The sequence below is a fragment of the Arvicola amphibius genome, chromosome 2, assembly GCF_903992535.2.
Source record: "Arvicola amphibius chromosome 2, mArvAmp1.2, whole genome shotgun sequence".
NCBI classification, from domain to species: Eukaryota; Metazoa; Chordata; class Mammalia; order Rodentia; family Cricetidae; genus Arvicola; species Arvicola amphibius.
This window is the reverse complement of record NC_052048.2, coordinates 580,282-603,265: the sequence shown is the minus strand read 5'-3', so window position 1 is coordinate 603,265 and position 22,984 is coordinate 580,282. Positions and strand designations below refer to the sequence as shown.

Here is a 22,984-nt window from a genome sequence, read left to right as displayed (position 1 = left end):
TTGAATGCTGGTGACCAGATGACATTCAGGTTGTGGGGAGATCCTGAGACTTGAACTGAAGTCACTGTAAGGCTAAGTTAATCAGACACTTATATGAAGCTGTGGTTGAAAAAATTGTTAGGGATGGAGCTTTGCAAAAGCCCAAGGATCAAATGCCAAAGAGCAGGGCATAGGGTGCACTTAAGTAAGTTGGCACCATCTGTGCTCTGTATCCACTCTACTATGGTGGTTCAGCCTCCTCCAGGTCTTCCACTATTTACTTTTTTGGCAACTCATTTAACTGTCAGTGACAGTACCCTGCAGCCCCCATTTTGCAGTCTCCATGAGAACGTAAAGCTCTTTAGTCTCCACCCCATCAATCCCCAATACTTGTCTGTCTGGCAGGAATAAAGATATTCTAAGATACATTTAAATTTCTCCCTTTGGCTAATAACTAGTGAAATAATAGACACTATGAAATTTGATTTTCCTTGGGAATTTCACCTTGTAAAAAGACTGACTCCTCCAAGTGAGACTGTGTCTACTAAAGAAACATTTACTCCTTTTCTGACTACTTTATAGGAGAGACAGGAGCTGAGGTTTGGGGAGGGTTTTAGAGATGGGAATGCTTTCATTATATGACTTTGTTATATTAACTTAGTTGTGTATATCCCTTGTCATCTATCTAACCTGTTAGGACCCCAAGGATATATCTTCATCACTGTTCCAAATTAGTCACACCAAAAATATCATGTTTATTACTTTTATTAATAATTTGTTCTTTTTTCTTTTCTATTTTTTAACTTAAATAATAGCCTCATTATGAATCCCTGGCTGTCTTGTAACTCAGTATATAGACTAGGATCTTGTAGAAAATCAGAGAGATTTGGCCACCTTGATTATAGTTGGGCACACCATAGACAACTAAATTAGTTCATTTTTGTTGTTCAAGATAGGGTTTCTTTGTGTAGCTTTGGCTGTCCTGCAACTAGCTTTGTAGACCAGGCTGACCTTGAATTTATAGAGACCTACCTTTCTTACAGTATGTAGTTTAGAATTATTTTGAACACCTATTCCTGCTTCTGTTGCTCAGCGCTAGAAAGACAGTCTTGCAACTGCTTCAAGGCTGGGCCTTAAGTGGTCAGTGAGAAGGAAAATAGATGAGTGTCCTCCAACGAATCTGTATTTTATTGTGAACTGTCAAATGAAGAGGGACTCGTGTAAGAATTGAGTTCAGGTATAGTCCCAGCATAGAGAGGTATGGGCAAGAAGGAGCATGAAAGCTTTACCCCTTAGATCATAGCTCACATAAGAAATAGGTAGTGAGTCAATCAATTTTAGATGATTGCTAAATGTTTTGACTGGCCATTTCTTGCATCCATAAAGTAAGGAATCAAGAATCAGGATAAAGAACCAAACTTATGAAACCAAATTACAGTAGTTGCACTAGTGCACTAGTCTGACCAAAAGAGAACTGGATAAAATGGTGTTTCCCTGCCTAAAACAACTGTTATTTTACATATTTAAGATGTACAGCCTGAGATAAAATGTGTTATTAATCCTTAGTGTGCTCTAATATAAATCACTAAACTTTGGAGCACATGACCATAAACCTGTTTCACCTTTTTCGATTAATTTTTGTGGATCATAATTACATCATTTACATCATCACTTTCTTGCCTCTAAGACTGTCCAGAAATTAGAAAAATCATGAATTTTGCTTTGTCAAGGGTTGCTGTTTGAATTTGACCTAGGTTTGGCTTCAGAATATCTGAGCTATGAGTGAAAGGGTTTATTACAGTGGTCAATGACTCTGTAATGGAACACACACACAAGGGAAACCATGTCTTTTAGGAGGAACAGGAAGTGCTCTGAGAGACTGGAAGAGTTTCTACTAAAATACCAATTTTCCAGACTAGAGCCCTGTGTTCCCCTAGGGTAGAATGGCAGAGCTGGGAAGGGCTCTGCTGGCTTAGTCATTTGATTTCTGCTCATCTAGTAGGGGAACTGCTACTGTCTTGAGGCTCAGCTGGGCAATTCTAGCTATTGAGGGACTCTGGGCAAGCCTAGCAATCAGGAGCATAAGAGGGAAGTAGGTTGTGAGCCATGAGGGAGCCAGTAGGGAGCCATGAGAATTGTTTTTTTCCCTAAATTGTATAGTTGATTTCTACCTCCATTTCTTATTCCACCTTCCTCTGAAGAGGTAACACTAACTACCATTATGGGATTGGGGCAATGATTGATCTGGTTTGTTTCAGCTGAATTTGTGGCATCAGGTGGTAGTATTAAGATACCCTTCCATAGAGCCTCTCGTAAAGAGCAAACTCTCAGATGTAGACAGAGTTGTCTTGGAAGATGTACTGTTGTCTGTGAAGCACTAAAATATCCAAAGTCCTTAAGACATTCTTTATGGGCTCACAATAGCTTCCATCTGTTAGAGGTTTCCATTTAACTTCTACAGTTGGTCTCCAGAGTGATGAGCCCACAACCAACTGTCACACCCTTTTATACCTGTTTCATCATCCAAAAGTTAGCATGATGCCCTTGCCATGTTGCTTCTGGATATGGAGAGGAGAGGTATTTAGCATCATATAATTTGGAGGTTAAAACAATCATGGGTCTGTCTGTCCTTTGCTGTGTGTAGGTGCTCTAGGAGCCAATGTCTGATGTCTCACATCTGTACAGAATCTTTTTATCAAGAAAATATTACTGAGATTTGCTATCTAACATCTCATGTAGACTTACATCTAATGTCTGTGGAGTGTGAACCCTTTTGTTGTTATCAATCCTCTTATCCTTTGATTAAAATTTCTTCTTGAGTACTGAATACCAATGCAGGTGGAAAAATTAATCTTTCTTTCTGTGTTATCAAGGCCAGTTGAGCAGCTAGTCTTTAGAGGTCACTTGTGCTTGGAAGGAATCTCAGATTCTTCAAGTCTCTCTATTATCAGTTGTCCATCAATGTGAGGCTAAGTCAAAAGCTTTGCTTTATGTGCTGTGGCTTCCTTTGAAGCTTTGAACAAATCTTTCCCACATTGATCCTCCTTTTGTAGACTTGATAATGATTCAAATTCATTGATTGGGTTATCCATGGCCTCCATGAACAAGATAATAAATGATCAATAAATAGCCTTTGTTCCTTGGCACCTCACTGACCTTGCTTAGAAATGAGAGAAATATTCCCCCTTTGATCCCTCTAATGAATAGCCTTTAAGAATGATTATTAAACACCTAGAAGATCAGTTTTATACTAGTTTTGTACTTTTAACTACTTTATAATACTTCAATAGTCAGATACAACTCAGTAAACTTTGTTGGACATACCTTTTAGCCAGTCCTTGAAATAGTTGGAATCTGATCTTGCAAACTTTAATAAATATATGATTCCTAAGTTTCATCCTTATGTACCTTAAACAACTTACTCAGACCTTCATAGCTTGTAAAACCTTTCCAGTCTTCTTTATCCTGGAGCCATCCAGTCATAATCATGTTCATATATCTAAGTCCTTTTTAATCTATGGTCATTTACACGTTTATGTTCTTCTAATATGTTCTTTTATGTACGGCTTCCTTTTTCTAATACCATGATAAGTAGTAACATTAACAAATATGTTAATGACCTGTTGTAAGAATATTCTCCCCTGTGAAGTGGGAGGAAACAATTTTTATTCTATAACCATAAGCCCCAAAGAAGATACAAAGTACAATTTCACCAAAGTCCATCCTGGGTAACTAGTGAGTTTATTGAGCTTACTTATTGAACATGGTTGAAAAGGTACTTACAAGAGTTTTGATTCTGTGGTTGTTTGAATCAAAATGGCCCCCAAAGTCCCATGGAGAGTGGCACTATTATGAAGTGTGGCCTTGTTGAGGTATTTATCATAGTCACTTTCTGCTGCCTGCTGATCTGGATGTAGAACTCTCAGCTCTTTCTCCTGCATCATTTCTGCTTGCTTCTACCATGCTTTTTGCCATGTGATAATGGACTAAATCTTCTGAAATTGTAAGTCAGCCTCAATCAAGTGTTTTCCTTTATAAGTGTTGCTGTGGTCATGGTGTCTCTTTACAGCAATAGAAGCTCTAACTAAGATACCCCAAAATATCCACATAGGCATGTCTCCATCCAGTATATACAGTGGCTCTCCCATAGCTGCATATGTGGAGCTTACCTTCTCTCTACACTTCCACTGCCCATATACTCTCCATTACAATACATTTCTCAGTGGACATAGGATGTAAGCCTGATAGCACCCAAGGTAAATTCCCACTTTTAAAGATGGCTTTCTCTTAGGTTCATACACAGAATGTACATCTTCCCATGTCTTTCCCAGGCTATGTACTCTACCTCATTCCTAAAACCACAAGGTGACATGTCATTAGGGATGAATTGCCTATAGTTTCCTGGAAAAGAGGCTGTGTACTCAGATGGAGGGGATACTTTCTTTCGTGATTAAATATTAACAGTCAGCAAACCTGGTGGTGGTCATCCTTTGTAAGCAGTTAGTTGATCATAGGAAGGTACCAATTGTTTCTATGAGTACTGCACAGTACATGAGATGCCATTTACAACTTCCACAGATTAACTCCAAATGGACCTTACACCTAAATGTCAAATGCTAAGTGCAGAACTTCTAGAAAATACTTGAAACTAGGCCTCTCTGAGTTTTGCAACTTGCCTAGGCTTTGGGAGTTTTCTCTAAGACAATGATGTATAGAGCAATAACAGCTGTCTCTAATCTCAGGAACATGCTTGGGAGAGCTAGTAAAGATGTAGGGCCAGGGCCTTTGGAAAATGATTGTTTCATATTCTCAGAACCCAATACTTTTCACAGAAGGATGAAAACTGGTTATCAGTTCCAACACCATTTTCGACTATGTTTATAATGTTCTTGAGTTACCTAATGTTCCTTTTGTGCAACATTGTCTGATTATCCTGTTTCTGAATTTGTATACTTCCTTTTAAAACCAAATCATTAATTTACATCAGCAAGAGATTGAGGTTGAATTTGGCATAAATCTCCAGCCTATCTGGGATAGGTATGTGTTTAGATTAGCAGCCAGTGCTGGGAATGCTGTGCTGTGTCCCTTCTGGGCACCTGGTTCTGTCACTCAGACCTCACTAACCAATCAGAGCTTCCAGCAGACCCACCAGTCAAATGGGAGGGTTCTGGGAGCCAAGCTTCCGGTTTAGAGCTTCCTGAAGAAATAACAGTCTCACATACTGTGCCTTGGGCTCCCCTGTTGGGAAAGAGAGTTTATCACATCGGCAGCTTCACCAAGGTGAGTGAGTGTTTGCTCTCCACAGATGGGAGGAGTGGTGGGCCAAGGTTATTAAGGGGCCAATGTCCCCAGGTGGGGAGGAGTGGCTGGTCTTGGTGGGTGAGGGGCCACTGTCCCCAAACTAGGTGGAGTGGCCTGATGAGGCTTGCGGCCTATTTGTTGCTTTCTCGCCTGGCTGCGTGGGAGCCAGTGAACAAACACAGAGTTTAGTGTGTTCCTGCCTTGTCCTAAGTAGTCCTAAGTGATCCTTCAAACACCCTGCTGGCAGCCTCTGAATAACTTCACTGCCTGGGCTATGTCTGCACAGAGCAGAGCATTGGGAGCCACAAATGGTGGTGCCTGTAGTGCTTATGTTGTTGCATCTGGAGAGATATCACCAAATTTTCCAAACTCGGAGACTACTGGTCTCTCCAGTATCTTCAGAAGTTCTGCACTTTTAACATTTAGGTTTAGATCCATCTGTAGTTAATTTTGTGGAGTTCATAAATGGTTTCTCATGTGTAGAGTAGCACTCCACTGCTAAACTGAAGTAGGATTGCATAATTGATAATAGAATTAATGGTATAAGAATTTACTAGTTCTTAGGAGACATGAAGTCACACAGAGTAGAATTTAAGTGAAAGAGGGCTGCATCCCAAATTCCCCAAAGATAAGTAGTATGCTAACCATGCCTGTTAGAGATTAGTATCATGAGATGCAAACGTTTGTTCACCAGGATTAATAAGCCATTAAGGTAAATTCCTACAAAAAAATGAGACAACCATGATTTACAACCAGCCAAAAGACACACTTCCCGATCAAAGGCCTCTAACATGCTGCTCAAGTGGCCATTACAGGGTTACAACCTGTGTGCCATGAAAGTTTAATAATTATAGAACAGCTGCAATTTTTCAGTTTTTAGAAACACAGTTTACAGTCAATGTCTCCTATACTGATTGAGGTGGACTTAAATCCTGTCTGTAGCCCCACAGGGCATTACTCTTGCTATCCTCTTGACTAACCACCATATATTTTTGGATTACACGTATGCAGCACAACAGAGTTCTAAAATTACAACTTTGAGTCATATCTTGGTGCGTCCATTGCAATAACATTAAAAAATTTTCATATAGCATGGCTTCTCCCTTCAGACCACAAGAGTAGGAACAGTATACTGTGTACACTGGAAGGGAGGAAAAGACAGGACAAAAACTAGATCACAGAATGAAGTTTAAGGGAGTGAGCTTCAGGGGTATCCATTACAAAGAAGGACCTGATTGGGCACAGTGTGTGACTTTCTGTGTAATTTTCCATCATACATTAATTCCTTGCATGTGAATGAAGACAGACACCAGTGGGTATACAGTTTAGGGAGGAGAGCTTGAACTACTACATATTTAGTTTCCAATTAGTGAACTCTCCCATGCAGATATGTTCAATCCTGGTTGACACAGCTAAGTCAGATCAGATGCTTGAGATAGAGGCCATTGGCTGTAACTCCATGTTTTAGCTTAGAGCACTCAGCAGCTAACATTTTACATGGGACAAAGTCATGCATTCTCTTACTAATGGCATTCTCCCTACCTACTCTGTTTCAAAGTCAGTATAAGTAAGTGTTCAATTATTTTTATCATTTTAAGAAGTCAATTATTGGTTATTATATTTTATATTTCATTTTCTTCAAAGGCATTACTGCTATAATCACTTTGTTTCTATTCTCCAATGTTTCCCAGGTTTTGAATTTCATTGCATTTTAAGTGCTGTTTATTTATTCATCTTTTTATTTATATCAGTTTAGAGCAGTGATTCTCAACCTGGTAGGTCATGAATCATTTTGGGGTATCAAATGAACCTATCACTGGACTGGCCTAAGACCATCAGAAAGTACTGATATTTATAATTCATAACTAGAATAAACATAGTTATGAAGTAGTAGTGAAAATAGTTTTATAGGTGGAGAGATCACTACATCATGAGTAACTGTATTAAAGAGGCACAGCACTAGGAATATTGAGATTAATATTAATATTGAGATTAATGTCTCCTGTAGCTCAGGCTTGCATCATACTATGTAACTGAGAATTGATGTGAACACCTAATCCTGCCTTTGCTACCTAGTACTGCAAAGACAGTCCTGCAACTCTTATGAGGCTGGACCTTGACTGGTCTGTGTGAAGGAGAAATAGATCAGTGAATGAGTATCCTCAAACTTCTCTAGATTTTATTGTGAATTTACAAGTGAAGTGTAACCTGTGTAAGAATTGAGTTCCCTGACCAATTGTAAAGCCAGTGTAGTCACAACAGACAAAGGATGGGCAAGAAGGAGGGCAAAAGCTTTCCTACTGTGACAGTAGTTGATATTAGCAGTGAGTAGTGAGGTAATCAATTTTAGATATTCCATAAATGTGCTGACTGTCATTTCGTGGGTCCACAGACCATGCATACAAGAATCTATATAAAGAACTTATTATTAAACCAAATTACTGTAGTTACAGTATTTCAAGTAAAACAGATGAACTGAATAAAATGGTGTGGCCCTGACTAAGCTTGATTTATTTACCAGGTTTAAGATGTATACTCTGAAGAAATGATGTGAGTAGTACTTGGTGTGCTCTAATACAAATCCTTGGTCTCTACAGCACATGACCATAAAGCCTGTTTCAACTTTTGAACAGAATTTTCCAGGATTATACATACATTATTTCCACTATCTCTTTCCTGCCTCTAAGCCCTGCCATAGACCCTTCTTGTGTTCTAATTCATGGCTTTTTGTTTAACAATTACTGTTTGAATGTGACCTGTATTTGGTTGCAGCACCTCCCAGCTGTGAAGTAAAGGGTTGGCTACACTGGACCTTAAGTGGAGAATGGAATATGTATACATAGGACCCGTTTTTTTTGGAGGAGGAGGAACAGGAAGTGCTCTGTGATAATAGATTTACTACAAATTTCCCAGATTATGATCTTATCTGACCATAGTGTAGAAGGACAAACCTGGAGGATTTTTACTTTCTGAGACATTTGATCTCTGCTCACCCATTAGGGTAACTGCGAATGTCTTGAAGCCCAGCTGGGTGGTCCTAGCTAATGAGGGTAGGAGGTAGTTTACAGGTTCTTTCAGGATTCTTTTGTTTTGCTCTAAGGAGCTGTAAGGAGGACCACAAGCTATGTCTTGGTGAATGTAGAAGCCACTGTCCCCAGACCAGCAAGAGCAGGTTGGCTGAGCTGTCAGAGCTGCTTGGACAGGGATGAACCATGAGCCAGATAGGTTCTTTTGTTCTTTGTGGTGACCTAGGTAGTGGCCCTTGGCCTCTGATCTTTGTTTAGTGATGGAGCAGGGTCATCTGTCTATGTGTTACTTTCATTGGTTAATAAAGAAACTGCCTTAGCCCTTTAATAGGACAGAAAATTAGGTAGGCAGAGTAAACAGAAAAGAATGCTGGGAATAAGGCAGTGAGGCAGATGCCTCAGGCAGTCGCCATAGCTCTCCTCTCTGAGATGGATGCAGGTTAAGATCTTCCTGATAAGCCACCACCTCATGGTGCTACACAAATTACAAAATATGGTTTAAAGCAAGATGTGAGAATTAGCCAATAAGAGGCTGAAACTAATGGTCCAGGCAGTGTTTAAATGAATACAATTTATGTGTTGTTATTTCGGTGTAAAGCTAGCCATGCAGGAGCCAGGTGGAATGCAGCCTGCCACTCCCTTCTACAGTTGAGTGTGTGGGAGACTGTGAGCTTGTGATATTGGTGCCTGATGCTCTGTAATTGAGAATGTCTTTAAACACCTAATCCTGCCTCTGCCAGTGCTGGGTAGATAGTCCTACAACTTCTTCAGGACTGAACTTGGACCAGTCAGTGCTAAGGAAAAATAAACCAGCTAATGAGTGACCTCCAGTCTTTCTGACTTTTAGTTTGTGATTATAGATGAAGAGGGATCTGTGCAAGAATTGAGTGCTTATACCAAGCTTGAAGCTGGAAGATTCACAGTGCAGAAAGGGAGAGACAGGACAGTGGTTGAGAACTTTCCTACTTAAACAGTAGCTGAGATAAGCAATGTGGAATAGTTAATCAATTTTAGATGCTCCATAAATGTCTGGATGGTTATTTCTTGGTGTCCACAGACCAGGCAATCAAGAATCTGGATAAAGAACTGAACTTATCATGAAATCAAATTGCTATAGTTACAAGAGTTCAACCAAAATAGATCAGAGTGAAATGTTGTGGGCCTGCCTAACAGGACTGTTATTTTACTGGTTTTAGATATACATTCTGAGGTAAAAGATTTGAGATATCTTTGATGTGCTCTAATACAAATCCCTAGTTTCTGGAACACATGGCCATAAAGCCTGTTTCAACTTTTTAAAATGATTTCTTGAGATTATAACTATATCATATCCACATTCTCTTTCCTATCCTCAAGTCCTACCACAACCCCTCATTGTCTTCTAATTCATGTCCTGCTTTTCTTTAACAGCAGTTGTGAGTGTAACCTGTGTTTGGCTGCAGGATTTCCCAGGTATGAGGCAATGGGTTGGCTGCATTGCACATTGAGTGTGTAATGGAATGTGCTTACTAAGGACCCTGTGTTTTTGATGAGGTACAGTGTATGCTTTAGGAAAGTGGATGAATGTGTACTAGAATACACTTTGTGGACTAGGGCCCTGTTTACTGGACTGAAAGGGCAGAGCAGAAAATTCTGTGATATCTGAGTAATTTGATTTCTGATCACCCATTTTGGGAGCTGATAATATTCTGAGGCCCAGCTGGGTGTTGTTACCCAGTGAGGGACTCTGGGAAGGCTTAGCAAGCAGGGATCATAGTTGTAGGTAGCTTACAGATGGTTCTTTCCAGGATTCTTCTCTGCTTCTGTTGTAATGAGTTGTAAGGAAGACCACAAGTTATGCCATGGTGAGTATAGCGTGTTCAGAGAAGGTCTGTTGAGCTGTCATTTCTGCTGGGATTTGGATGGACCATGAGTCAGGCTATGATTCTGTTCGTCTTGTCTTCTGAGGCTCCTGGAGTATGGATTTCCTGGGGAGAGGGAGACTCTGCAGCCCTGGCATGGTAGGATATTTTGCTTGTAATATCACTGTCCAATGTATAAACAGAGTCATGCCTTTAGTTTGCATTGGGAAGACAGATTGGAAAACTGATACTCTGTTTTCTAGAAGTTCTGAATATTGCAGTCTACTTTCAAGTTTGTCTTATAAATGTTTCAAATAGTTTAAAAGCTGGTAGAAGAAGTACAGTGATGTTGATTTAGCAATGCATGATTAAAGTGTTTCTGACTTTCTTCTACCACCAGCTGCAATGGTGTGATTCATTGATGTTCAGTTCCAGGGGACAAAGGGAGTTTCTGAGCTTCAGAAATTTCTTAGGTGTGTACAGTGTTGGGCAGGTAGATAGAGTAGAATCTGTATCTTGTGCTATAATCCATGTGACAGAATGCAAAAAAATTATTCTATATTGTTTTGGGATTGGACATCAGTGTGGATGGGTTTACCTGAAAACACAAGGAGGTCTAAGGGGCTGCAAAACCATAGCAGTAGATCATTTCTTTTTGCAGAGAGGGCTCTAGAGCATGGGGCCTCTCTGGAAGAAATAACAGTTGCTGGAGGGTTAGAAACAACAGTTTCAGGGTCACTTTCAGGTAGTTTTGTGAAAATTGTGAAGTCTTTTTAAATTTAATTTCTATACACATAGAATCATAGTAGCTGGATAACATTGGTCAAGATCACACATTTTGATTAATAGCTGACTATATTTTCCTGCCTTTGTTCTTGGCTTTTCCTCTCCGTCCCTGAGACAGAGTCTCTCTGTGGCTTTGGAGCCTGTCCTGGAACTTGCTCTGTAGACCAGGCTGGCTTCACACTCACAGAGATCCTCCTGTCTCTGCCTCCTGAGTGCTGGGATTAAAGGTGTGTGCCACCACCACCCAGAAAGAAGTCATATTATGTTTGTGTACTATTTTTCATAATCCCATTGATTACTCTGTGTGCTTCCAATATGAATGTAGCTTTGTAATCAGCTTTCCTGTTATAAATTGTTGGGAATTGTCATTGCACTGTATTCATTTATGGTGCAAATTTAACATACACATCATCTTAATTTTGATGCATCATGTTTCCAAGGATCATTTATTTACTTCTTTATTTAGGTTTTGTTGCTCTTGTTAATGTGTGAGAGACTTTTGGTTTATTTGATAAAAGGTATTATGGATGTTGGCAGGTGGCTCAGCACATATTCATCTTGAGGTGACCTGAGTTCAGATACTTAAACTCAATTGTGAAGCTCATAACTCTACCATTTCAGATCCAGGGCATCTGAACTCCTCTTTTTTGTGTTGCTTGTATACATATGGAAGACATTCTCACTCTTGCACAAACATATGCAAAAATAGCAATAAACTTATTTTCAAAAGTGCTTGTGACTTATAAAGCAATTAGAGTAAAACAAGTTTCTTTAGGTGTCCAATTCTTTAAAAATCTCTTATCTTGCATTTGTTTTAAAATGTTTTCATTTCCTCACTCTGATTGCAGACTTACAGGCAATCATCAACCGGGAGCAAAGTGGTGTCTAAGTGATCCTCACAGACATACCTTTCTTTACTATAAGATAATGAGATTTTTTTTTTAGTAGTCAAAATTATTTTCCATGAAGTTAAGGCATGAGAAGGTCTCCAATTTTGGTAGAACAGCCCTCCTCACCCAAGCCATTTTCTATTATTGCTAAATGATAAAGAACTGAAGTATATAGGATGAGTGCTGTTCAGTGATTTCTTAGAGCTTGATTTTGGCTTTGATCTTATAGTTTTTATTTAAAGGAGCATAATATGTCTTTGTTTGTCAGTGCTACCCATCTATGTTGTTGATTTTATTCATTGTTATTTAAGTATATTGCTTATTTTCTGGAAAATAATGGTCTCACCAACTTTGTATTCAGATTTCTCATGTTATGAGTTCCTTGAGTTTTTGTTGGTTTGTGAAGTTTCTGTGGAAAGATAGTTTTAGTTTTTTCTTCTTTATCTTAGATGTTTGCCTCTTTCCATTTCCTGTGTTTTTGCTGCTGAAGTGATTGGTATGATTAGTACATTGCCTTTGGATCTTTAAAACCTTGCTGTACATTATTGTCTCTTTCTTCTAATTAGCCTCAGCTATCAGCATGTCATAGCTTACAGTGATCTAAGAAAATACCAATTGAAAGTTTGCCTAGATCAGAATACCTGATTAAGGTATCTGAGGGAGAGTGTGTTGATTTTGATTGATATAGGAAGGCTCTTTCACTGAGTTGGTAATATCTCTGAACAAGCAACCTTGGGATAGATAGGAGAGCTAGCTGAGCACAAGACAGTGACAAAGCCAGAGAACAATGATTCCACATATTTTGCCTTTAGTTAATAGCTTGATTATCTGTCTGAGGAATTGTGAAATAGGGTTAACAACCAAATAAACATGTTCATTACCCGAGTTGCTTTTGATTGCATAATTTAATAATAGCAACAGAGAAGAAAGTTGGAATAAAAATGGGACTCAAAGGGGATTTTTTTGCTGCAAAACAAAAACACAAGACATTCTTCATATGATACATGGCATCACTACTGTAACAATGCTCTTGGATTTTAATGCAAGTATGCAGATGATACCAAGAAATAGCAAATACATAACATAATGGAATTGACGTTTACAACATCCAGCACAAAACAACTAAGAAATCCCTCTTAAAACTATGATGCTCCAGCTTACTCTAGAGAGTTCTTTACACGGGGGTCTCTCTATCCTCTCTACAGATGAGCATCTCATTTGTTGTTTTCACTACAGAGGTAAATTAACATTTACATATTACCATCCAAATCTCTAATATTCCTGATTAACATACTACTTGTCTTTGGGTATTTCAGAGGCAGCCTTCCCTCAGCTAAATTCTACTTGGTGTGACTCACTATCTCCTAAGCATTGGTCAGTCCTTTATATCACCAATTCTACTCTTCTACATTGTGACTGAGTAGTGGAGTACTACACAGTACATGAGATGCCATTTACAACTTCCACAAATTAACACCAAACGGACCTTACACCTAAACATCAAATGCTAAGTGCAGAACTTCTAGAAGACACTTGTGACCAGTCCTCTCTGAGTTTAGCAACCTGCCTAGGCTTTGGGAGGTTTCTCTAAGGCAATGATGTATAGAGCAATAACAGAGCTCTGTCTCTAATCTTGGGAATATGCTTGGGAGAGCTGGTAAAGATGTGGGGCCATGGCCTTTGGAAAAGGGTTGTTTCCTATCCTCAGATCTAGGACTTTTCACAGAGGGCCAAAACTGTGGTTATCAGTCCCAACACCACTGTGGATATTGTTTATGATGTTCTTGAGTTACCCAGTGCTCCTCTTGTGCAACATTGTCTCTTTCTGAATTTGTATACTTCCTTTTAAAATCGATTTACATTAGCAAGAGACTTGCTGTTGAATTATAATCAGCAGCCAGTGCTGTGAACGCTGCACTGTGAACCTTCCTTCTGCTCACCTGGTTCTGTCACTCAGATCTCACTAGCCATTCAGAGCCTCCAGCAGACCCACCAGTCAAATGAGGGGTTCTTTTGGGAGCCAGGATCCGGCTTAGCTCTTCTTGAAGAAATCATACTTTCTCTCCTTCACTGTGCCTTGAGCTCCCTTGTCAGGAGAGAGCGTGTCAGCTTGGCAGCTGCACTGTGGTGAGTGAGGGGTTGCTCTCCACAGACAGGAGGAGTGGTGGGCCAAGGTGAGTAAGGGGCCAATGTCCCCAGGAGGGAAAAGTGGCCACTCTTGGTGCACAGGGCTGCTCTCCCCATGTGTGGAGGAGTGGCTGGGCTTGGCTATTAAGGGGCCTCTGTCTCCAAAGTATGTGGAGCTGCCTGTTGAGGCTCACTGCTGATGTGGTAGGTTCCCCCCCCCCCGACTGGGTGGGAGCCAGTGGACAAACACAGAGTTTAGTGTGTTCCTGACTTGTCCTGCCTCATCCTAAGTAGTTCTAAGTGTACCTTGCTCTCTGCTGGTAGCTTCTGATTAACTTCAGTGCCTGGGCTGTCTCTGCACAGAGCAGAGCTTTGGGAGCCACAAATGGTGGTGCCTATAGTGCTTATATTGTCACATGTGGAGAGATATCACCAAATATGCCAAAACTTAGAGACTGCTGGTCTCTCCAGTATCTTTAGAAGTTCTGCACTTTTAACATTTATGTTTAGGATCATCTGTAGTTAACTTTGTGGAGCTTGTAAACGATTTCTCCTGGGTAGAGTAGCACTCCACTGCTAAACTGTGATGTAGGAGAGCATAATTGATAATAGAATTAATGGTATAAGGAATTAACAGTTCTTGGGAGACATTAAGTCACACAAAGTAGTATTTAAGTAAGGGAGAACCACATCCCAGATACCCCAAAGATAAGTAGTATGCTAACCATGCCAGTTAGAGATTAGTATCATGAGATTCAAATGTTTGTTCACCAGGATTAATCAGCCATTAAGGTACCTTCCTTTAACAATGAGACAACCATGATTTACAACCAGCCAAAAGACCCACTTCCCCATCAAAGACCTCCAACATGCTGCTCAAGGAGCCATTACAGGGCCACAACCTCTGTGCCATGAAAGTATAATAATTCTAGAACAGCAGCATTTTTCTGCTTTTAGAAAAGCAATTTAGAGTCAATGTACCCTATACTGATTGAGGTGGACTTGTATCCTGTCTGTATCCCCACAGGGCATTACCCTTGCCGGACCACAGAGTTCTAAAATTACCAGTTTGAGTCATATAGTGGGGTCATGCTGGAGGATTGTCTGTATTCTGTCAATCATGTTTTAAATAAACACTGATTGGCCAGGGAGTTGTGTCTTTCTGCTCACCTGGTTCTGTCATTCAGACCTCACTAGCCAATCAGAGCTTCGAGCAGACCCACCACTCAAATGGGTGGGTTCCACCTGCAAGCCAGGCTTCCGGTTTAGCGATTCCGGTTTAGCTCTTCTTGAAGAAATCATAGTTTCGCTTCTGCACTGCGCCTTGGGCTTCCTTGTCAGGAGAGAGCGTGTTAGCTCGGTAGCTTCACCATGGTGAGTGAGGGATTGGTCTCCACAGACTGGAGGAATGGTGGGCCAAAGTGTGTAAAGGACTAATATTTCCAGGAGGGGAGGAGTGGCCTGCCTTGGTATGTGGGAGTGGGGGTGTGGTTGCTGTCCCCACATGTGGAGCAGTCGCTGTGCTTGCTGGGTAAGGGTCCCTTTCCCGAAACTAGATAAAGCGGCCTGCTGAGGCTCACGGCTGGTCTGGTGGGTCCTCTCCTTCCTGGGTGGGAGCCAGTGGATGGACACAGAGTTTACTGTGTTCCTGCCTTGTCCTGCCTCATCTTAAGTAGTTTTAAGTGATCCCTGCTGGCAGCCTCTGAATAACTTTAAGGCCTGGGCTGTGTCTGCACAGAGCAGAACTTTGGGAGCAGCAAATGGTGGTGCCTGTAGTGCTTATATTGTCGCACGTGGAGAGATATCACCAAATATTCCAAACTCGGAGACTACTGGTCTCTTCTGGGTCTTCAGAAGTTCTGCACTTTTAACATTTAGGTTTAGGATCCATCTGTAGTTAATTTTGTGGAGCTTTAAAAGGTTTCTCCTGTGTAGCATAGCACTCCACCTCTAAACTGTGATGTAGAATAGTAGAATTGATTATAGAATTAATGGTATAAGTATTTACTAGTTCTTAGGAGACATGAAGTCACACAAAGTAGAATTTAAGTAAGGGAGGACTGTATCCCAGATACCCCAAAGATAAGTAGAATGTAAACCATGCTGGTTAGAGATTCAATCATGACATTCAAGTGTTTGTTCACCAGTATTAATCAGCCATTAAAGTACATTCCTATAACAAAGGGGCAACCATGATTTACTACCAGCCAAAAGACTCACTTCCCCATCAAAGGCCTCTAACATGCTGCTGAAGGGGCCATTATAGGGTCACAACCTGTGTGCCATGAAAGTATATTCTAGAAAAGCTGCATTTTTCAGCTTTTACAAAAGCAAATTAGAGTCAATGTCCCATATACTGATTGAGGTGGACTTGTATCCTGTCTGTATCCCCACAGGGCATTACTCTTGCTGGACCACAGAGTTCTAAAATTACCAGTTTGAGTCATATAGTGGGGTGGTGCTGGAGAATTGACTGTGTTCTATCAGTCAGGTTTTAAATAAACAGTGATTGGCCAGGCAGCTGTGTCTCTTCTTCTCACCTGGTTCTGTCATTCAGACTTCACTATCCAATCAGAACCTCCAGCAGACCCACCAGTCAAATGGGAGGGTTCTTCTGGCAGCCAGGCTTCCGGTTTAGCGCTTCCGGTTTAGAGCTTCTGGTTTAGCGCTTCCGGAAGAAATCACAGTTTTGCTTCTGCACTGCACCTTGGGCTCCCTTGTCGGGAGAGAGTATATCAGCTCGGCATCTTCACCATGGTGAGTGAGGGATTGCCCTCCACAGACAGGAGGAGTGGTGAGCCAACGTGAGTAAGGGACTAATATCTCCAGGTTGGGATGAGTGGCCGGCCTTGGTAAGAGGGGGTGGGGATGACGTTGCTGTCCCAATGTGCTGAGGAGTGGCTGGGCTTGGCGGAAAAGGGTTTCCTGTCCCGAAACTAGGTAGATTGGCCTGCTGAGGCTCGGAGATGGTGTGGTGGGTCCTTTCCTGCCTGGGTGGGAGCTAGTGGACAGACACAGTTTATTGTGTTCCTGCCTCATCCTAATTAGTTCTAAGTGATCCCTGCTGGCAGCCTCTGAATAACTTCAAGGCCTGGGCTGTGTCTGCACAGAGCAGAGCTTTGGGAGCTGCAAATGTTGGTTTCTGTAGTGCTTATATTGTTGCATGTGGAGAGAGATCACCAAATATTCCAAACTTGGAGAGTATTGGTCTCTACAGTATCTTCAGAAGTTCTGCACTTTTAACATTTAGGTTTAGGATCTGTCTGTAGTATATTTTTTGGGGCTTGTAAAAGATTTCTCCTCTGTAGAGTAGCACTCCGCTGCTAAACTGTGATGTAGAAGAGTAGAATTGATAATAGAATTAATGGTAAAATTTTTAGGAATATTTCCTAAGTGAGCTCTCTGGCAATGCAAAAATTTCCAATCAATCCAAATCAAAACAATCCAAATTAAGAAATATCCATGTTTAATGGAGAACTGTTCTCTTGCGTGGACCCGAGGGGTAAACAGGGAAGCTGTGGAAACGAGACCCCCTGGAGGGAGAAAGAGAGACCAAGAATTTTTCTTTTTGGGGATCATTTAAAAACCCGGGGATTTGTCCTGGGGTCAGGACCTGGCCTGCTGGGATTTGAAGTCCAGACCAGGCCTGTGGGCTGGGATAGATGCGAGGGACTGTGACCTATGTTCCCAGCCTAACATTCCAGACTCTTTTGCTATAGGGGTGACAGAAAATTGGAATGGTAATTATGACAAACACTTAGGCTCTCATTGGGAACAAAGGGTGTAGACTCAAATCCGGCTACTTCCTGCGGTCACGGGGCAGCGTGGGGGAGGGGAGAGCCAGGTGTCTATGTTTAGTGAGAGGTGTGGCTGGAAAGGCATTCTATGAACTGTCATCCCAGAGAATGCAGGTTTCTGTTCCTTGTGGAGATGAGAAGGCAGGTGTCTAGGAAAAAAAAAGTTGTTATTGATAAAGATGAGAGTGCCAGATGAGGAGGAGGTAGGCCCTTCATTGCGGCATCCTGGAAAACCAGAGGGTGGAAGGTCCTGTCTGCTGGACAGACCAAGTGTCTTGAGTAGGTGCCCGCTTGAGCCTGGAGAGATGGTACCAGCATGTGTGTCCCAAGACCTTGCCAGCCGAGGGGGTGGTGAGGATTACCGTGTGAGGTCCTGTTTATCGAGGCTCTAGAGACCTAGGAGTTAACTGTTTAACGAGTACTTTGTCCCCTGGGGAGAGCGGGGTAGGTTTAGGGGCATTAGGGTCCACTGGTGTGGGGGCAGGGAGATAATTGTCATCCTGTGAACGGAGAAGGGACCTTAAGAGGGAGAGGTAGGGAAGGTACCCTGCCAGTGGAGGAGTTTGTACTGGGAGGTGATGGTTAAAGAGAAAGGGCCTGCCATAAAGCAACTCAAAAGGGTTCAGGCCCATAGGGGAACATGGGGTGGCCCTGAGACGAGGGCCAAGATAACCTGAGTTCAGTGAAGAGCTTGGTTAGTTGTTTGATGAGTCCCATTGTCCAGGAGATGTTGAGAGCTTCTGACACGGGCTTCATGACCCTGAGCCGCCACATCTGCTGTTTCCCTGGAGACTGGAAATGCTTCTATCCATCTTGTTAAAGCGTCCACACGTGTTAAGAGATAACGAAGTTTTTTATGAGTAGATATAGGGGTGAAATTAACCTGCCAATCTTTGCCCAGTTGGTGTCCGTGAAGCTGGTGTATGTGGAGAGCTCCTTGTCGTTTGGCCTGGGCACACGTCTGGCAGGAGGAGTCAACCTGTAAAATAGAATCTTGGAGATGGGTGGTGTTAAAAGGGACTCCCAGAAGTGGAACAAAGCTTTGGGGAACCTGCTAAGGATATCTCCACCCAATAAGGGTGTTGGGCAAGCAGGTATCACTAAGAAAGAATGGCAGAAAAATGTCCTGCAAGATGGTAGGGCAGTGGCATAGTTTTAAGTGGGGAGGAATGGGTCCCTTCTACCCCCATAGCTGAAATTGGTGAGGGAAACTTTTGCCTGAGTGAGAATGAAAGTAAAGGACTCACCCGCCACTGTAGCCTGACCCTAGCCTAGGAGAGGGCTATGGGCAGTGTCAGTCCTCTACAAGGCTGAGATGTTTGAAGGCTGGCACAGTTTTACTTGCTGATGGTGATGAGGCCAGACCTCCGTTTCTTGGCATAGAGGACAAGCCCGCACAGGGGCATTGTGATTTCCAGTGTCCAGGTTGCTGGCAGATAGGGCACAATCTCGGAGCAGGTGTAGTGCGATATCTTGCCATGTGACCATTTAGGCCACACTTGATACAGTCTTGTGATTGACTTCCCTTGTCCCCTTTCCTGTGACCTTAGGGCAGCTGGTAAGGCCTGGGCCTGTATATTGTTGTAGCTTTGTCTGTCAGGAAGACTCAGTTGATTTTTTTCAGGCATTAAAAACCTTAAAGGCCATTTTCACCAATTCCCATATAGGAGTTTGGGGATCATCCTCAACTTTTTTTTAAAAATTCTTTTCTAATATCTGTTACTGGCTGAGGTAACAGAATGATTAGTAGAAAAGGAAGCTAGCCGCTTTTTTTTTCCTGAGAGAGATTTGGAAGAGAAAAGGGAGCAGGGGAGGGACTAGCCCAGTGTGCAGAGGGGGTCCAGGAGTGGAGCAGTGAGGTAGGAGGGGAGGGGGAAGGTGGAATTTGACCTTGAACCTCCGAATTGGGGGAGGGAAGGAAGGGGGAAAGAATGTTGCTCCACAGGAGGGGTTGGGGAGTTCATTAATTGGGAATCCGAAAATGACAAAAATAAGTACGAATGGGTCCCCCCATACCCTAAAGCATAGATAAGAAAAGTGACTCACCAAGACGCTGCCACTGTAGCCCAGAAGCCAGTTTTAAGCCTGGCATAGAGAGCTGGAACTGTAGACTAGGGGCCTTTCAACACGAGGCCTCCCACGTGGAAAGGGCCTTCCCTACCTTGGTGGGAACCTCCAAATTTTTCCTAAGTGAGCTCTCTGAAGACGCAGAAATTCTTAGGAGACATAAAGTCACACAAAGTAGAATTTAAGTAAGGGAGGACCACATCCCAGATACCCCGAAGATAAGTAGTATGCAAACCATGCTGGTTAGAAATTAGTATCATGAGATTCAAATGTTTGTTCACCACGATTAATCAGCTATTAAGGTACATTCCTATAACAAAGAGATAACCATGACTTACAAGCAGCCAAAGACCCACTTCCCGATCAAAGGCCTCCAACATGCTGCTCAAGGGGCCATTATAGGGTCACAACCTGTGTGCCATGAAAGTATAATAATTTTAGAACAGCTGCATTTCTTAGCTTTTAAAAAAGCAGTTTACAGTCAATGTCCCTATACTGATTGAGGTGGACTTGTTTCCTGTCTATAGCCCCACACAGCATTACCCTTGCTGCATCACAGAGTTTCTAAAATTACCAGTTTGAGTCATATGGTGAGGCGTCCATTATCAATAACAACAAAAGAATTTGTGTTTGGAGCAAGGCTTCTCTCTTCAGACCAGAAGAGTGGGAACAGTGTACCATGTACACTGCAGGGGTAAACACACTGGACAATAGCTAGATATTAGACTGAAGTTTAAGGTCATGGACTGCAGGGGTTTCCATAACAAAGAAGGACCTGATGGGGCACAGTGTGTTACTTTCTGTGTACTTTTCCATCATACATTATTTCCTTTCATGTGAATAAAGACAGACACCCTTGGGTGTATAGTTTAGGGAGGAGAACTTGAACTCCTAAGTATCCATTTTCTAATTAGTGAACTCTCCCATGCAGATATTTTCAATCTTGGTTGACACAGTTAATCAGCTCAGATGTTTGAAACACAGGCCATTGTCTGTAACTCCATGTGTCAGCTTAGAGCACTCAACAGCTAACATTTTACTTGGGACAAAGTCATGCATTCTCTTATTAATGGCATTCTCCCTACCAGGGAAGTACCTACTCTGTTTCAAAGTCAGTATAACTAAGTGTTCAATTATTTTTATTGTTTTTAGAAGTCAACTATTGTTTATCATTTTTTATTTCATTTTTTTCAAAGGCATTACTGCTATAATCTCTTTGTTTCTATTTCCAATGTTTCCCAGTATTTGAATTATCAGTTTAGAGCAGTGGTTCTCAACCTGGTGGGTCATGGCTCATTTTGGATTGATCAAATGAACCTAGCATAGGACTGGCCTAAGACCATCAGAAACTACAGATATTTATATTATAATTCATAACAGTAGCAAAAATATAGTCATGAAGTAGCAGTAAAAATAATTTTATAGGTGGGGGTTCACTACGTCATGAGTAATTGTATTATAGGGTCATAGCACTAGGAAGATTGAGAACAAGTGGATTAGATTATTGTCTCCTGTAGCTCAGGATTACTTCATACTATGTAACTGAGAATTGCTGTGAATACCTAATCCTGCCTCTGCTACCCAGTGCTGGAAAGACAGTTCTGCAACTCCTACCAGGCTGGACCTTGACTGGTCTGTGTGAAGGGGAAATAGATTAGTGAATGAGTATCCCCAATTTCTATAGATTTTATTGTGAATTTACAAATGAAGTAAAACCTGTGCAAGAATTGAGTTCAGTGACCAACTGTAAAGCCAGTGTAGTCACATCAGAAAAAGAGATGGGCAAGAAGAACAGTAAAAGCTTTCCTGCTATGACAACAGTTGATATTAGCAGTAATAGTAATAGTGAGTAATAGTGAGTAGTGAGGTGATCAATTTTAGATGTTCCATAAATTTTATGTCTGGCCATTTTGTTGGTCCACAGACCATGTATTCATGAATCCATATAAAGAACTGAACTTATCCTTGAACAAAATTACTGTAGTTACAGTAGTTAGGTAAAATAGAAGAGCTGGATAAAATGGTGTGGCCCTGCCTACCATGCTTTATTTTCCAGGTTTAAGAGGTATACTCTGAGAGAAATGATGTGACTATTACTTGGTGTGCTCTAATACAAATCCCTAGTCTCTGGAGCACATGACCTTAAAGACTGTTTCAACTTTTGAACAGAATTTTTCATGATTATAAATACATTATTTCCACTCTCTTTCCTGCCTCTAAGCCCTCCCATAGACCATTCATTGTATTCTAATTCTCATGGCTTCTTTTTGTTTAACAACAATTACTGTTTGAATATGACCTATGTTTGCAGGACTTCCCAGCTATGAAGTAAAGGGTTGGCTACACTGGGCATTGATTGTGTAATGGAATGTGTACACATAGGACCCTGTGCATTGGAGGAGGAACAGGAAGTACTCTGAGAGAATGGATGATTTTACAAAACTACAAGTTTCCCAGATTATGATCTTCTTTGACCATAGTGTGAAAGGACAAACCTGGAGGATTTTTACTTTCTGAGACATTTGATCTCTGTTCACCCAGTAGTGTAACTGCCAATGTCTTGAAGCCCAGCTGAGCGGTCCTAGCTAATAGGGGACTGTAGGCAATTAGGAGCATCAGTAGGAGTTAGTTTACAGGTTCTTTCTAGGATTCTCTTGTTCTGCTCTAGGGAGCTGTAAGGATAACCACAAGCCATGCCATGGTGAATGTTCCCAGACTAGGAGAAACATGTTGGCTGAGCTGTCAGAGCTGCTTGGACAGCGATGAACCATGAGCCAAACAGATTCTATTGTTCTTTGTGGTGACCTGGGTAGTGGTCCTTGGTCTCTGAGCTTTTTTGAGTGAGGATTCCCTTTTGAGGGGGAGGCTTTTCTATCCTGGCATGGGAGACTATGAGCTTGCAATGTTGTTGCCTCATGCTGTGTAATTGAGAATTGCTTTGAATATTAATCCTGCCTCTGCTGCCCAGTGCTGGGTAGATAGTCCTACATCTTCTTCAGGACTGGGCTTTGACTGGTCAGTGTTAAGGAAAAATAAACCAGCTCTTGAGTGACCTCCAGTCTCTCTGACTTTTAGTTTGTGATTATAGATGAAGAGGGATCTGTGCAAGAATTGAGTGCCTAGACAAAGCTTGAAGCTGGTAGATTAACAGTGCAGAAAGGGAGAGATAG

General features: G+C 41.6%; 1 protein-coding gene across 1 annotated transcript in view; it reads left to right on the top strand.

Annotated features, from left to right (window-relative positions):
* The window catches only part of LOC119806466, a 29,464-nt gene extending 6,884 nt beyond the window's left edge, over positions 1-22,580 (top strand). Inside the window, 5 exon segments of the mRNA XM_042054449.1 lie at positions 9,749-9,758; positions 10,809-10,860; positions 13,976-14,116; positions 21,499-21,659; positions 22,483-22,580. Of these exon segments, the coding sequence (XP_041910383.1) occupies positions 9,749-9,758; positions 10,809-10,860; positions 13,976-14,116; positions 21,499-21,659; positions 22,483-22,580 (462 nt within the window).
* Positions 22,581-22,984: the final 404 nt, after the last annotated feature.